The sequence below is a fragment of the Chanos chanos genome, chromosome 8, assembly GCF_902362185.1.
Source record: "Chanos chanos chromosome 8, fChaCha1.1, whole genome shotgun sequence".
NCBI classification, from domain to species: Eukaryota; Metazoa; Chordata; class Actinopteri; order Gonorynchiformes; family Chanidae; genus Chanos; species Chanos chanos.
Window position 1 is genome coordinate 20,692,150 of NC_044502.1, and position 14,395 is coordinate 20,706,544.

Consider the following 14,395-nt stretch of genomic DNA (forward strand, 5'->3'; position numbering starts at 1 on the left):
CCCGGCGCACGAGTAGACTCTCCACTCCGCTGTCCATTCGAAAACTCAAGTGTTCTTTTGCAAGACATCTTCAAAATGCACACTATCGAATACGGACTACAACTTCTGTAATCCTTCAGTGACTTGCTTCTCCTACGTACAAGTAACCCCTTCCCCAAAGCAAATTTCGCGCTGCAGTTGCACACAATGCTATTGGTTACTGTCACTCTACGCCATGCATGCACAGAAAACTGATTGGACAGGACTCAACCTTAGATTCTAAGTGGGTGGTTTGAAAACGGGGCGCGTCCTCGTACTGAGGAGAAACGTTCCAAACAAACAAGCGAGGAACAACAACAACAAAAACTCCAGTGCCCTGTAAACTTAAAAAAAAAAAAACCTCATGTATCCTTTGTCCCAAATCCCTCATACTGAGATAATGTCCCGCAGTTTCGCTGGTCGTTTGGTTTCACTGGTTGTTTGGTTGTCAGAAATAAAAAAATATATGGATCCATTCTTTTACCCGCCCGGCATAGTTTCTAATCTATTTAATAGCGCTATGTCAAAAGCAGTACAAATGCAACATAGCCGAGTTTTTTTTTGAAAGCCTTGCTTTCACAAATGGCTGAGAGGAGAGCATTGAGGGCGGTCAACAAGAGGCTGTGGCGGCCGTCAATCAAACTGGGCAGCTGTGGGGCCGACGAATTTCTTTGCTACGTCACAAAAACCAAACTTAGTAAAACTTTACAGATATGAAGGTAAACGCTGTCAGCCGACATCATGGTCAAAAAGAAAGGAAAAAGTTCTTTTATCCCTTCTGACCATGCTACTCATCCAATAGAGATTTTGTCTTGATATAAAGATTTGCATTGAAATTGTTTTATTTTATGTAATATTTTATTTTGAGCCTTGTTTATTGTAATAGTTGGATTTGGTAAGGGGTTTAACTTGAAAGACTTGAGCTTTATGATGCCTGCTGCTTTGCTTAAGTACAGTTGCCTTTGATGGGCCTGTAATGGCCAATGCATGTTGGATGTCTATCAATACAAGTGTACACAAGTGTTTCTTATTCAGTTAGACTTACATTATATCTAAGTTTTACGTTATCTCTCAGCATTGGTAACAAGTTCCACATTGTCCCACACAAACTTACTACTTGTCCCCCATTTGGTCTGTTTGCATCTGGTCACCCTATACCTTTGACCCCAAGTAAAGGACAGTTGCATAACCATCAAATATGTAATTAATGAACCTCTCATTTAGACTTTTTTTTTTAATTATATTTTCAGTGTGTTTTTGTATGCTCCATTTGAAGAGTCCATTATAATTTAGCTGCACGACAGAGCAATGACATTAAAGGCTACATGGGCCTACCACTGCTGTATTATACACCATGCAACACCTAACAAGTTTTTGTGGTTATCAAAATGTAGCCTAAATATTACATATAGGCTAACTGATAGAAAATTACAGCGAGGAAGGGGGGCAGGCTTCTATACCCAGTCCCACCCAGACCACTGACTGTTATTAGCATTTGAAAGGCCAAGCCATCAGCTAACTACTGTGGTCACACGGATGCCCGAAAACTTCCGTCTCAAAGCGTAGAATTAAATGTAGAATTAAATTAGCATAGAATAATCCTGCTCATATAAATATAAAATAAATACAATAAAAAATAACATTATGAAATGAAAGACAGAATCAAGTAGGTCGTCAGATGGCACATAACAAATAGTTTTTACACCACAGAGACCAAGCTCTAAGCACCGCAATGGGTAGCCTATCCAACTCTATGCTAAAGAAGTTCACAGTGTCCAAAAGTCAAGAAAGAACTGGCTAAAAGGTTTTGAAATCACTTTAGCCTACCTGATCAAACAAAAATAACCAGTCTTTCACCACACCTGTGTCTGCTTGATTCTTTTCAAACTGTGTGCGAGGAAAACCAGGTTGTTCACATTGCCTGGGAGAAGTGCGCTCCTTGCTTTGCTGACAATAAAACCTGCCTTGCAGAGTAGAATATCCTCTGTGATGATGTGGCAGTGGATGGGATGCTGTGGATTCTTTATGCGGCCCTTGACAGCTTTAGGTATCTCTCCTTGTTCTTTTGCTGGCATTCCAGTGGTCCTGTATTGCTTTTTGTGTAGTCCTTCATATAAGCCTTCATCTCACTGCCCTATTAATACGGCTCTTCCTCCTTTGCATATCTGGACAGCAGCATCGCCATCACCTCGTCTTTCTCTCTCTGTTTTAGAGGGCCTGTGGGCTCACGCTCCTCCACCAAGTCACTGCCAGCACTTTCCTCCTGGAAAGGCCTGTCAGCTAGACTCTCAGCTAGATTTGCCACCACTGAATAAGCCTCGTCCCTTCGCTCATCAGTGAGAAGAAAAAGCTCCTTGAAATGTGGGTCAAGAACAGCAGCTTTGATAGAAATGCTTCTCTCCAAGAATCACTCTTTGAACTCCCATCGTCTATCAGTCTCTTCGGGCAGTGTAGTCTGAAGGGCTTTAATGACCTTGCTATCATTGTCATGCACCACTGAATGTCTGCCCCACTAGTATTTATGGCCATTGGTCACAACTGGAGATGAATTTCTTCAAACAAAAGTAACACTGTGTTCATTTGTAAGTTTCTAAAATCAATAAATTTCAAAAAAAAAAAAGGCCACCACCGCCAGCAGTTGCAGAGAAACAGGGAACATTGTTTATGCTAATGCTGAGCTACTGTGAGCTAATTCAGAGCTGCTACATCTGAAAACAGAGAATACAATTGTCAACTGAGCAAATATTAAAGTTTAAAAGTCATGTGAAGTTGGGAAGTATTTAAATTTATTAATCAAACCTAAAACAAACTTACACTGTTAGATGGTTTCCATTATGTGGAAATGAACATCTAACAATGTCTCTCTCTCTCTCTCTCTCTCTCTCTCTCTCTCTCTCTCTCTTTCTCTCTCTCTCTGTCGAGCCACACACGCTACTCGCCACACATGCTACTCCTGAGATACCAGTGATCCTGACTCCTCCTGCCCTCTGGACTGATCCATCCTGGTGTTATCATCTTTCATCCCCCGGTCAGCCTCCTGTCAGCATCGCCATCCCTTTTGTTCATGCTCCAACTTACTTTCAGTTGTAACTGCCCGCTGGGTCGGCACCTATTGCACACCTGTCTGGCCAAGGAGGGGTCTCCTCTCTCTGTGGTCCTTCTCAAGATTTCTCCCATTTTCCCATTTCCCTTTTGGGTTTTTGGGGAGTTTTTTCATGCCTGCCATGAGGATTAAGTCAGGGGGTGCTGTCCTGTTAAATATGAGGATTAAATAAAAAAAAAATCTCTTCATTCCGCTGACTGAAAGGAGCTTCCTATGTAAATTCTGCACAAACAGCCAGAGATGAAAAGAGATGTGTGATTATGAAGGACTGAAGTAGAGTATAACTTGGCATAGTCCTCCCACAAGAGTTTATAGTCATTATCCCCATGTAGTAACAACCAAATTGTTCTTATTATTATTGTTGTTGTTGTTGATACTACAAGAAGGTCTAATTAATCAGTGAGGAGAGATATGAATGTTCATACATAGATGTTCTCTCAAATGTTTTGGTAAACTTCATTTTCTTTTGAATACTGAACTGAAATTAGATTTTGAGACGTTGAACTAAATTCTATGATATCGTGGTAGAGCATTAGTTTGGTTTGGAAAAATGAACCTCCAGCAAACATTTTAGCTGTATCAGTCTGAACTCAAATCAGGTAATCAATTTGACACATGTTGTATGGGATAAAAGAACAAGCACCAGACTATTTTAAACTGTTTTCGCATTTGACTCAGCTAGACTGAGTGATGTGGGATATGTAAAGAATTTGGTCATTATGACAGATAAAAGATTTAAAAGGATTACCACTGGGCTTTGAATAGCACATATCTTTCCACTGCACACAGTCTATTCTCCTTGTGTTTATTCTTTCTCTAAAGACCTAAAAATTGCTGGTTTCCTAAAAATCCCTGCATATATCATTTCAGCAACCATCACAAAGTTAAAATATCTTATCTATACCAAACTGCAAACAAATATTTTAGCCTAACCAGAGTCCAAATGATTTTCTTCCTCAAGAAAAGTGTGTGCTGCATTTGAAACCACCCCCCCCCCCCCTGAGAACTGCACTCTAAACAGTATAAAAATTGTTATACCAGTAAAATATATTCACGCATACAAATCCACGACATAACGCAAATTGTAAATGCGCAGTTCACAAAACTGATCACAATTATTCACTTATTTCACCTACACTTATTGTAGCTGGTTTGTGCTCATTGATTCTTTTTCATAGTAACTGAACAGTTGCGAGACAATAGTTGGTTGTTTAACTGTATTTTCAATTGTGTCATGTGACATTATTAATATTCATGACAAGCCTATTCTGGTATTTGTAAGATAGTATGTTTATATCTCTATAGATGTGTCCCACCAGGAGATCGACTTCATCTCCCACCAGGAGATGAACAGTAATAAGTAAATCACCAACACTCAGAAACAGGATCAGGTAGAGGAAACATCAGCAGTTAAATGAGCAGAGACAATAAACTGTTACCAGCTGCATAAGTATGTCAGTGTGCAAGCAGTGTGTCTGAGTACAAGTATATGTCTCCTCTGATCTTAATACCACAGAGAACAATCTGCTATGACCCACAAGTACATTTCACTGAGTTAGACATTTCATATTGATTTACTGCAGATAAACTCCTGCAAGTGACTACATCAGGTTTTTATGCCTCCTTTTCTGTGTCTTCAGTCTTCAGACTGTTCATCTGTAGATAGAGCTGATTCTTACTGTTGTCTCTGGAGATGGTGAACCTTCCCTCAACACCACTGGAGTAAGATTTTCTATCACTATCACCTATCAGAAATTCCAGTCCTTTTCCAGGAGCCTGTCTGATCCTAGCCATCCAATGGCTACTGAAGTCAAGCCCAGAGGCTGTACAGGTCAGTTTATGAGATCCACCAGATTTAATGATCACTGGTTCAGACTCAGTCAGTGTCTGACCCATATACATCTATGAAGAAAGAGGATATAATAAATTCAATTGAACCTTGAATTTAAGAGCATCATGTGAAATTAGAAAATATACAAATCCATACATCAAAGTTAAATCAAATGTTTAGAAGTATCTTACATTCTTTAAACATCAACATGATGATCAAAAACAAAATATCTTTTGACTCCACAGCTGAGCTGACAGGAGCCACTACTGAAAATACTGTACGCACATCCAGAGATAAAAAGACACATGTGATTGTAAAAGCATGAAGTGGAGTATAACCTAGCTCTGTGAACACTGTGTGGAGTCTGTAATGATGTCTCATTATTCAGATGCAGATTATCAAAATTCGGCTACATCTGTTACATTCATTTTAATAAGAAGAAACAGAGAAAGAACAAAAAGTAATCATCATCCTCATTATCATTATCAGGTGTAGTGTGTGATTATAATGGGCAGAACAGTTCGCATGGATGAAAACATTCAGTACATGATTATAAAGGGCAGAATGGTTTACATGGATGAACAGATACAGTATGTCATTATAAAGGGTAGAAATTTTTGCCCTCCATAGGTTTAAAAGTGACAGCGACAGCAAATGTGTCTGTATTTTTTATTTTATTTTTTGTGTTTGTTTCTTAAAAGAACTCACCTTCAAAACAAAATTAATAATTAGTGAGTTCTTATGTGTTATTGTCAGGCGTGGAGTGGAGGTGGACCCAAGTGCAAGACACATTGATGGTGCAATTGATGGTTCACTTGCAAAATGTAGATAAATAAACAGGTGCAAACAGGAACAAATACCAGTAACAAAAAGTGCAGCCAAACAGAGTGTAACCGAACACTAACAACGATAGACAAGGGACAGGTCAAACACAAGGGCTGAAATACAAGAGGAGACAAACAGGGCAAACATGATTGGTTCAAACAGAATCAGGTGAAAGGCAGAGACACACACGGAACAGGAGCACAAGACATTTTAAAATAAAAGTTCAAATTAAGGTGCAGGCTGTGACAGTTATTTAGAGTATACAGACAGATGTATGGAAATATGGCAATGCGGAGTTATAAGCTAGAGCTCAAAAATAAGAAGGAGTATTTGGAAAAGGTGTTTATTCCATTTTTGTCATATTGGTAAATTATTACCTCAATTAAAAAAAAAAGTGTCTCATTTTGCCAGAATATGAGATCAAACTGTTTCATTCACCACTGTCCTAAGAGTTTCCTTTCCTGTCTTTTCTGTTTCTTTATCTTTGAACATTGTGTTAATATTTTCTTTTTCTTTATCTTCTTTGTGATTTTATGAAATGACTTCAAATCATATATGACAGGCAAAAAATCAGTATGGTCTATTTTTCACATTCTGCGCAGGAAATATAAAATGATCACATTTGATGACTTCATTGAAAGTGACATCTGTATTACATTCTCAAGGGTGTGACTTTGTTACCCTTTAAATTTGTAATGTATTGATTGCAAAGACAATAAATACTATTTATGAATGAGCTGTCCTGCATTTGACATCTCTTTAGACCTAAGGTTTTTATATGATTTGCGTTGAATTCAGTGAATACACGTTATATCGATTCACATTTCTGCAAATGTCAGTGTGAAAGACTTCATGATTGATATTACAGTTCATGATTAGAATGTTCTAGTCCATTCACCAAGGTGAAGATGGCTGACATTCAAGGGTGATACTTACTGAATCATGTGCAATTACAAATGTTTAATTGGTGGAGGAAAAGGGAGTTAAATTTATTTTGTTTTTGAGCACAATTTATGAGTCCCAAGGGGGAAACATATAGTATCATACATACAAATACATACAAATCTCCACCCACATCCTTCCCCTTTTTAGTTTTTGTACAGCTGATTGTATAAGTTTAGTCACAGTGAATCTCTAGCACAGTAATAAACTGCAGTGTCCTCAGTCTTCAGTTGGTTCATATGAAGGTAGAAATTAGAGCTGTCCTTGGATGCTGTGAAGCGGCCCTGCACTGCCTGGGCTGTGCTCTTGCTGCTATCAGAATAATAGTAAATGATCCATTCAAGTCCTTTTCCAGGAGCCTGACGGACCCAGTGCATGCTAGCGCTACTCACACTAAATCCACTGCAGGCACACGTGAGTTTGTGGGCTCCACCTGGAGACACAACCACTGATTGTTCAGACTGAGTGAGAACCTGACACTGGACACCTGAAAGAACACACACAGACAAATTTATTCAAAGAACAATAATAATATGATCCTACATGAATTTCTTAAAACTATTTCACCAAAACCAAAAACTCACAAGACATGGCTGCTAACAGCAGCAGCTGTGACAGCAGAGAAAAAGGGAACATTGTTTATGGTGATGCTGAGTTAGTGAGAGCTGCTTTGGAGGAGAATATTCCGACCACTGCTGTTTAAATAGTGAGCATAATGAAGAATTCAGTAGATTTGCATTGGCGTATGGGTGTGAACTAATATAATTATAAGCAGAGATCAGAGAAGTGACATAAGCAGGATATGTGAAACCTCAGGATCTACCAATGAAAATATCAGTGGCTCATCTGTTTTTACATTAGATAGACAGCAAGTGCCCCCTTGTGGTCAAGAAGAGACACTGTAGACACAGTGACATTTTCTCCTGGTTTGTCATACCTACTTCAACTATTCAGCTTTAGTAGAAAGAGCTGTGAATCATCCGTTTTGTCAGGAGACCAATACAATACTCTGATCTCCATACATGATTTTCACATTATTTTCTCATAGGATTATATATAAAACTGAGATCTACTTTTCACTTCTGCACTCCTAAAAAGCACAACACAATCTGTTTCAACTGAGATTTACCTGAGAGGTCTGCTGTCTTTGTCTCTCACTGTGACTCTCCAGCACAGTAATACACAGAAGTGTCTTCATTCTTCAGACGGTTCATCTGTAAATGCAGCTTACTGCTGGAGTCATCTCTGGATATGGTGAATCTGAGTTGTGCAGGGATGGTTTTAGACATGGGTGAGGCCCAGGGCGGCATCTTGCTGGGGGTGGCACAGAGCGCCTGCAAAAAAACAAAACAAAAACACACAAAAACAAAAACCATGATTGGAATGGTGACATTTGCGCTATTGGTTTTCTGTCACTCATTTGCACATCACGTCCGTGATGTCATGTCACGGTGTGGGTCAGTTAACCTTGTCAGAGTGGGTGCCCCGATTCTAGTTTGTTAACTAGGTAGGCTACTGCCTGGGAAGGTCTCCCACTCAGAAGTACGAAATGGGGAAGGGGGCAGGGTTCAGTTGACCTCAGGTCTCCCCACTGGAAGCACGAGGTAGGGGGAGCAGGGGAATCCATCAAATAGTGCACCTGTAATTTTGTACAGTACTCATGCAATTAGTAAAATCAGTAACACTATGAAATGCTACCAAATAAACCACAGTTCAGTCGTAATACTGTGAATATATATTTCCTGAGACATATTGTTGCATTTTTCTTTTTTTTTTTTTTTTTGTGGGTTTGTGGGAAATTGTTAAGAATAATATAAAACCAGTCTGTCTACACCTGGGGCACCAGAAGCGTGACTTTTTGCTCACAGAATATCTATGTTAATACCATCCACTTTATGCCAAAAGACAGAGACAGAAGTTAACCATTGCAGCAGTAACCTAGCTCACCTCTAATGCATTGTCTCGATGATTTGTGCAGGTAGATATAGTTCTATGTTTGGGGTGGATGGGTATGTCACCTTCCTTTCTTTAGTTGATCCATATAAACTCTGGATGAGAATAAGCAGCAGAATAAACATGTTCTCGCTTTTAAGCGAGGGAGGTCATAGGCAGCCCAATCCACATTATTGTAGGATTAATGTTTGACTCCTGGTTGTGATATCACTCTATTCCACCAGTCAGTTTTTATGTCTCGATTGCAAGGTATGTTGATAATATTTAAGAAGAAGCGCGAAGCGTACCTTAGCTGTGCAATGTGTTTTGTTGATTTGGGAAATCTGAATGACCAACACAGATTACTTGATTGTAAAGAGGTGATAGACACACAATTTCTGTTGGGGATGGTGGGGGGCGCTGAAGGCAAGGTTCGCCCAGGGATCAAACTGCCAATGCTGAGTTGACAGAAGCTACTTCTATAAATATTGTTCACACAGTGATGAAAAGGGACATGAGATTATAAAAGGCTGAACCAAAGCATAACTTTACATTGTCCCTCTAGAGACTTAAATAGATACAGTGAAAAGCTCTTTGGAAACAGTATGGAATATGAGACCCTTGAATGGCTCCTCTCTCTCTCTCTCTCTCTCTCTCTCTCTCTCTCTTTCTTTCTCTCTCTCACTCACTCACACCCACCCACCCACCAACACACACACACACACACACACACACACACACACATATAGCTTGATTGCCTTCATTGTCCAAGGAACGGGGATGACGTAAAACAGTAAAATCCAACATCGACTTCATATGACTGACTCAGTAATATATTTTGGCATACATACACTGGCATACATTATGTGTAGACAGTTACACTGAATGATTAGAGTGCTTATAGTCCACATTCATGATTAGGTCCAATTTTCATTTCCTTTTGTTCTAAACAACCTTTTTGTCACGTGTTGGTGAGAGCCTAATCTGAGGTGAAGGTCTGAGGTGATGATGAGGTCTCTTTCACACCAAATTCAGGACCAAAGACAGTGTCTACTTCTCCAAATGCACTTTGAATCTTTTGAATCTCATCAAACATGCAGAGTGAAATTTTCTCCTGAACCGTCATACCTACTTCAACCATTCAGCCTTAGCAGACAGAGCTGTGAATTGTTCATTTTCTCATGAAAGCTTGTGACCTTCATTTGTGATTTTCACCTCATTTGCTCATGAGTACCTATCTACAAGTGAGAACTACTTTTTATTCCTGCACTATTTAAGAGCTCAACACAACCTATTTTTTTCTGACGTGCATGGGAAGTATTTTTTGTACAGGTTGGCTGTTCGTCTGTCACTGTTGGTCTCTGGAACAATAAAGCACAGCTGTGATGTCACACTGTTCATCTGTAAATACAGTTTATTGCTGCAGTCATCTGTGGAGATGGTGAATCTTCCCATAATACATACACAAACACATATGTATATATATATATATATATATATATATATAGAGAGAGAGAGAGAGAGAGAGAGAGAGAGAGAATTCATATATTGTGTGTGTGAATGTGTGTGTGTTCCCACTTGTTTTCTGCATCTGATCTACAGAGACACAGTTGAAGAATGATGTAGTTATAAACACAGTAACTCTGTTGTTTTTAGTTTGATAATTTATTAGTGACTGTATGTCATCTCTGTTGTGACAGGAAGCAGCTGCCAGCAGTAACAATAAATATACATAGAACATAGTTCTTCTTTTTTACTCAAAAGGTCGGTGGTTAGTGAGGACTTGGATCAGTTTCAAATAATTTAAATAATAAGTAAAATACATAAAACATAACCACATAAATGCTCTGTTTTATTTATGGCTTTGGTCATATCGTAACAGTTTAGGCTCTCACTTCCTCCCTGTGGTGGCCACTTTGCCTGTTCTGTTTCAGTGTGTTTCTATTTTTCAGTCATCCATTGTACCTGTTTCTGTTCCCTTTCTGCCGTCTCTAACCTGTCTTCTGATGATTTATCTGATTTCCAGACTGTATAAATAACACTGTCTTTTAGGTGCTTCTGTGTGGAGTCTTATATTGAGTTACTTTGTAATGCTGAGAGGTAAAGATGTTTTGTCTAGTCTAAGCCTACTCCCATGGGAAGCTTTGTAAACCTGCCTGTTTATGTTTCAATAAATCTAGTGAACCACACGTGTATCGAGTCTCACTCAGTTTTTGTGTGTATTGAGGAAGGTTTTCAAATCACATCAACTGAAATTAAACGTATAGTACTTTGGAAAATCAAGTAATCCATAAATTCACAGAATGCCTGTTGTAAGCTGTCTTGTAAGTTGTGTTGTGTTGATGTGGGTTTTTAATTTGTAGCCAGCTTTTCAATTTTTCATGTCCAAAAATGTATGTGTTAGAACAATTTACCTCATTAAATTGTTAAAAAAAAAAAAAAAAAGTTGCTATTTAACGTTGCTATTTAAGATAACGTTGCTATTTAAGATAAGCTTTAGAGAGCTCTCTGTCTTTCTTCACATATCACTGAGGTTTTTTCCCCCTTTCTTACATATTTAAACAAATGTGAGATTTATCACAGTTCTCTCATATTATTTGGAGGAGACATTAGTGCGTCCACTTTAAATGGATCATGTTGGGACTGCATTTGATTAATGTTTAATTTCTCTTCTCTGACCCTGCAGTGCCAGGTTTAGGACGTGTTCTTGCTCCTGGGTAAACTCCCAGACCCTGTTATTCTCTGTCTGGTAGATGTTCAGACTTTTCATAATCTAGAATTTATCAGGGCCACACAGAAGACTCATATCTTACACATGTAATATATCTTATAAACATTTCAATTAGAATGTCAGTAAACAATACAATTAAATCATGTCTGATCTTCATGTTCCTGATAGAAACTCTAGTTGAAAAGTTCCTCTCGCTGACAAAATGTATGTTCCTGTACTATGATTCATTCATTAGAACAGTAGTCTGTGGTTTTTGTACAGCTGATTCACCAGATTCAGTCACTGTGACTCTACAGCACAGTAATAAACAGCAGTGTCTTCTGTTCTCAGACTCTTGGCCTCTATGTATTGTGCACTTATGGAGACATCCTCAGTCAGAGTGAACTGGCCTTTCAGAGACTCTGCATAAATGATATCAGAACTGCTACCAGAATTAAGTCTTCCAATCCACTCCAGTGCTCTCCCTGGTCTCAGTCTGATCCAGTGCATATAAGAGCTAGTCATTTTGTAACCAGAGATTTTACAAGAGATCTTAAATGATTCTCCAGGGTTTTTTCCCCACAGCATATGCCTTTTTAAAACAAAGGCATATAGACATTTAATATGATTTACTCTCTAAATCCCAGCACACACTCATAGAGAATAAATGAGCAGAACACTGAACACTTACAGTAAAAGTGAGATAAAAAGATGACACACCACAGAGATTTGGTCTCCACAGCTAAGTCCTTTCATATACAGGTTATTCTACAGATGTCTACACAGCACTCCACTTTTTCAATGAAAAATTATATGAAGTTTAGATGTTGATGGTTAATTTGCATAACCTGTTTTCTAAAGGCTGACACAGACAGTCAGGAAGATCTGCTCTGTGTCTGTTTCTGTTACACTCTCATTCTTTTTTCCTCCTAATGAGAGACCTTCTGTATCATAACGCTTTCCATTTTTTATGCATTTAAACAATTCTCAGATTCATGGCAACTCTCTCATATGAATTAGAGAAGTTTTTATACTTCTGAATAAACTTTCTTTTTTTTTTTTTTGGAAAAGGTATTGTACATTATAAATGAGCTGGTAAAAAACAAAATAACCATTTGCCAGAAACAGAAATTACTCTTGAATAATTGAAATGAATGAAACTCCTGGCACTTATTGTAAAGCAGGTTGTGTTGTCACATCAGAAATGTTGGTGAGCAAAGAAAAATGTTTATATAAGCAGTTAAGGTGATTTTGAAATCTGTTGTTGTATTCAGCTGCCAAATATTGAATATGCTGCAATGTTTGGTAAGGAAAGAGCAGACAATGTATGTTTTATATTAAGCGTAAAAAGTTCCTGATGCTATAGTAAGGGGAGCCTATGAGTGTTTCTGTCATTCTGTTCTGACACTTTAAATGTGTCATGTCAGGATTGGTTTTCTGCTTCAGTGATGATTTTTGTATTTCTCTTCTGTGACTCTAAAGTATGTCAGAGAACTTATGAAAAACCTGAGACCTGTTCAAATCTAGGTAATTATATTATACAGACTGCAATATACAGAGCTCAAGAACGACAACAGGATCAAACACCAGGAACAGACAGGAAGACTGAACTCAGGCAGGATGAGGTTACAGGACCCAGGTGCAGGTTTTGATTTGGAATCAATTTACAGGTTAACAATGCTTTGAATCACTCACAGACAGAGTTAAAATCTTACGTTAAGAAGAGATCTCGCAGAGAGCTGAACAAAGCAATGATTCTTTACACATAATAACCAAAAAGGTAAATGAAGACAAACCAGATGACTCACTCATCAGAACATCAGTCTTTCTTTCTTTCTTTCTTTCTTTCTGGAGCAATGAAGTAACTATGTATGTATATGAATATGTTGGCCTAAGTTTATGCTTTTACAAACTCCTGCACAGAGGTTTCTGTAAAGGATAGCTGATAGTTTATAACACTGTGTGTAATAAACCTTGGCACAATAATACACAGCTGTGTCTTCGGTCTGTAGATTATTCCCTTGTAATGTTATTGTTTTACTGCTGGTGTCTCTTGAGATGCTGAACTTGTTTTTCAGAGACTCTTTATAGTTTAAGCTCCCACCACCCCAGATAATTCCAATAAACTCCAGAGCTTTTCCTGTTGGTTGACGAATCCAAGCTGTACCAGAGCTAGTAACAGAATATGAGACTTTGCAGTTGATGGTCATTTGCTGAGCTGGACGAACAGTCTGAAATTCAGGCTGAATCAGCTCATAAGAGTGAACACCTGGAAGAGATTCAATAATCATTACAAAAACATGAAACAATCAGTCAAATACTCTAAGCTGTCAGAAAAATGGACTACAGATACTGCAGCTTTCATTTTTGTTACTAGACCAAAGAAACTCACAGGATGTGGCTGCCAGTAGCAGCACTAGAGACACAGAGAACATGACAGATTTTGAAGCTCAACTTTTGAGACTGTCTCCTGTAGAGTTCAGAGGCTGCTTGGGATTTAAATAGACTGGTCACCTGAGACAGAAGGAGGGAGAATTTGCATTGAAGAGTCACATCAAAAAAAGAGTTTTCACTAATGTCTCCTCAATTTTTCAACTTGTAATATATTACATATTTTTACCACTTATAAAAAGGAAAGAAAAAAGAAACAGATTGAAATGACTGCATCATCTAAATTAAATTAAACCTTTAAACTTTGAATTCCTGTTATTCCAATGTGAAGGAGTGAGATTATATCAGTATTTTCTCTTTTTTTACCCTCACATGTACTTCTTTCAAGGCCAGATTAATATCTAGTTTCTAGTGGTTTAAATTCTGTCCACATATTCAGAAAATATTCCTTTCAGATGTCATGCAGTGTCATTTAAGGATGGATATCGCCCTCTGTAGATCAACAGCTACACTTGTTGGAGAGTGATTTTATATTCACAAATTTGTTGGAGTTTTGGTGGGATTAAGCACAACAAGACAAAATTCAGTGCTGACTTCACATGACTGACTCTGTAATATATTTGGGCAGACATGTGTAGACCAT

The 14,395-nt window shown here is 38.3% G+C and overlaps 2 gene segments (V, D, J or C); both read right to left on the reverse strand.

Moving 5' to 3' along the window:
* Positions 1–6,898: 6,898 nt before the first annotated feature.
* Positions 6,899–7,355, reverse strand: LOC115819436 (immunoglobulin heavy variable 3-66-like). The segment is given in 2 exon segments: positions 6,899–7,206; positions 7,304–7,355. Coding segments are annotated over 2 exon segments (360 nt in total).
* Positions 7,356–12,631: 5,276 nt separating this feature from the next.
* LOC115817842 (Ig heavy chain V region PJ14-like) lies at positions 12,632–13,796 on the reverse strand. The segment is given in 3 exon segments: positions 12,632–12,663; positions 13,334–13,630; positions 13,754–13,796. Coding segments are annotated over 3 exon segments (372 nt in total).
* Between the last annotated feature and the right edge of the window lie 599 nt (positions 13,797–14,395).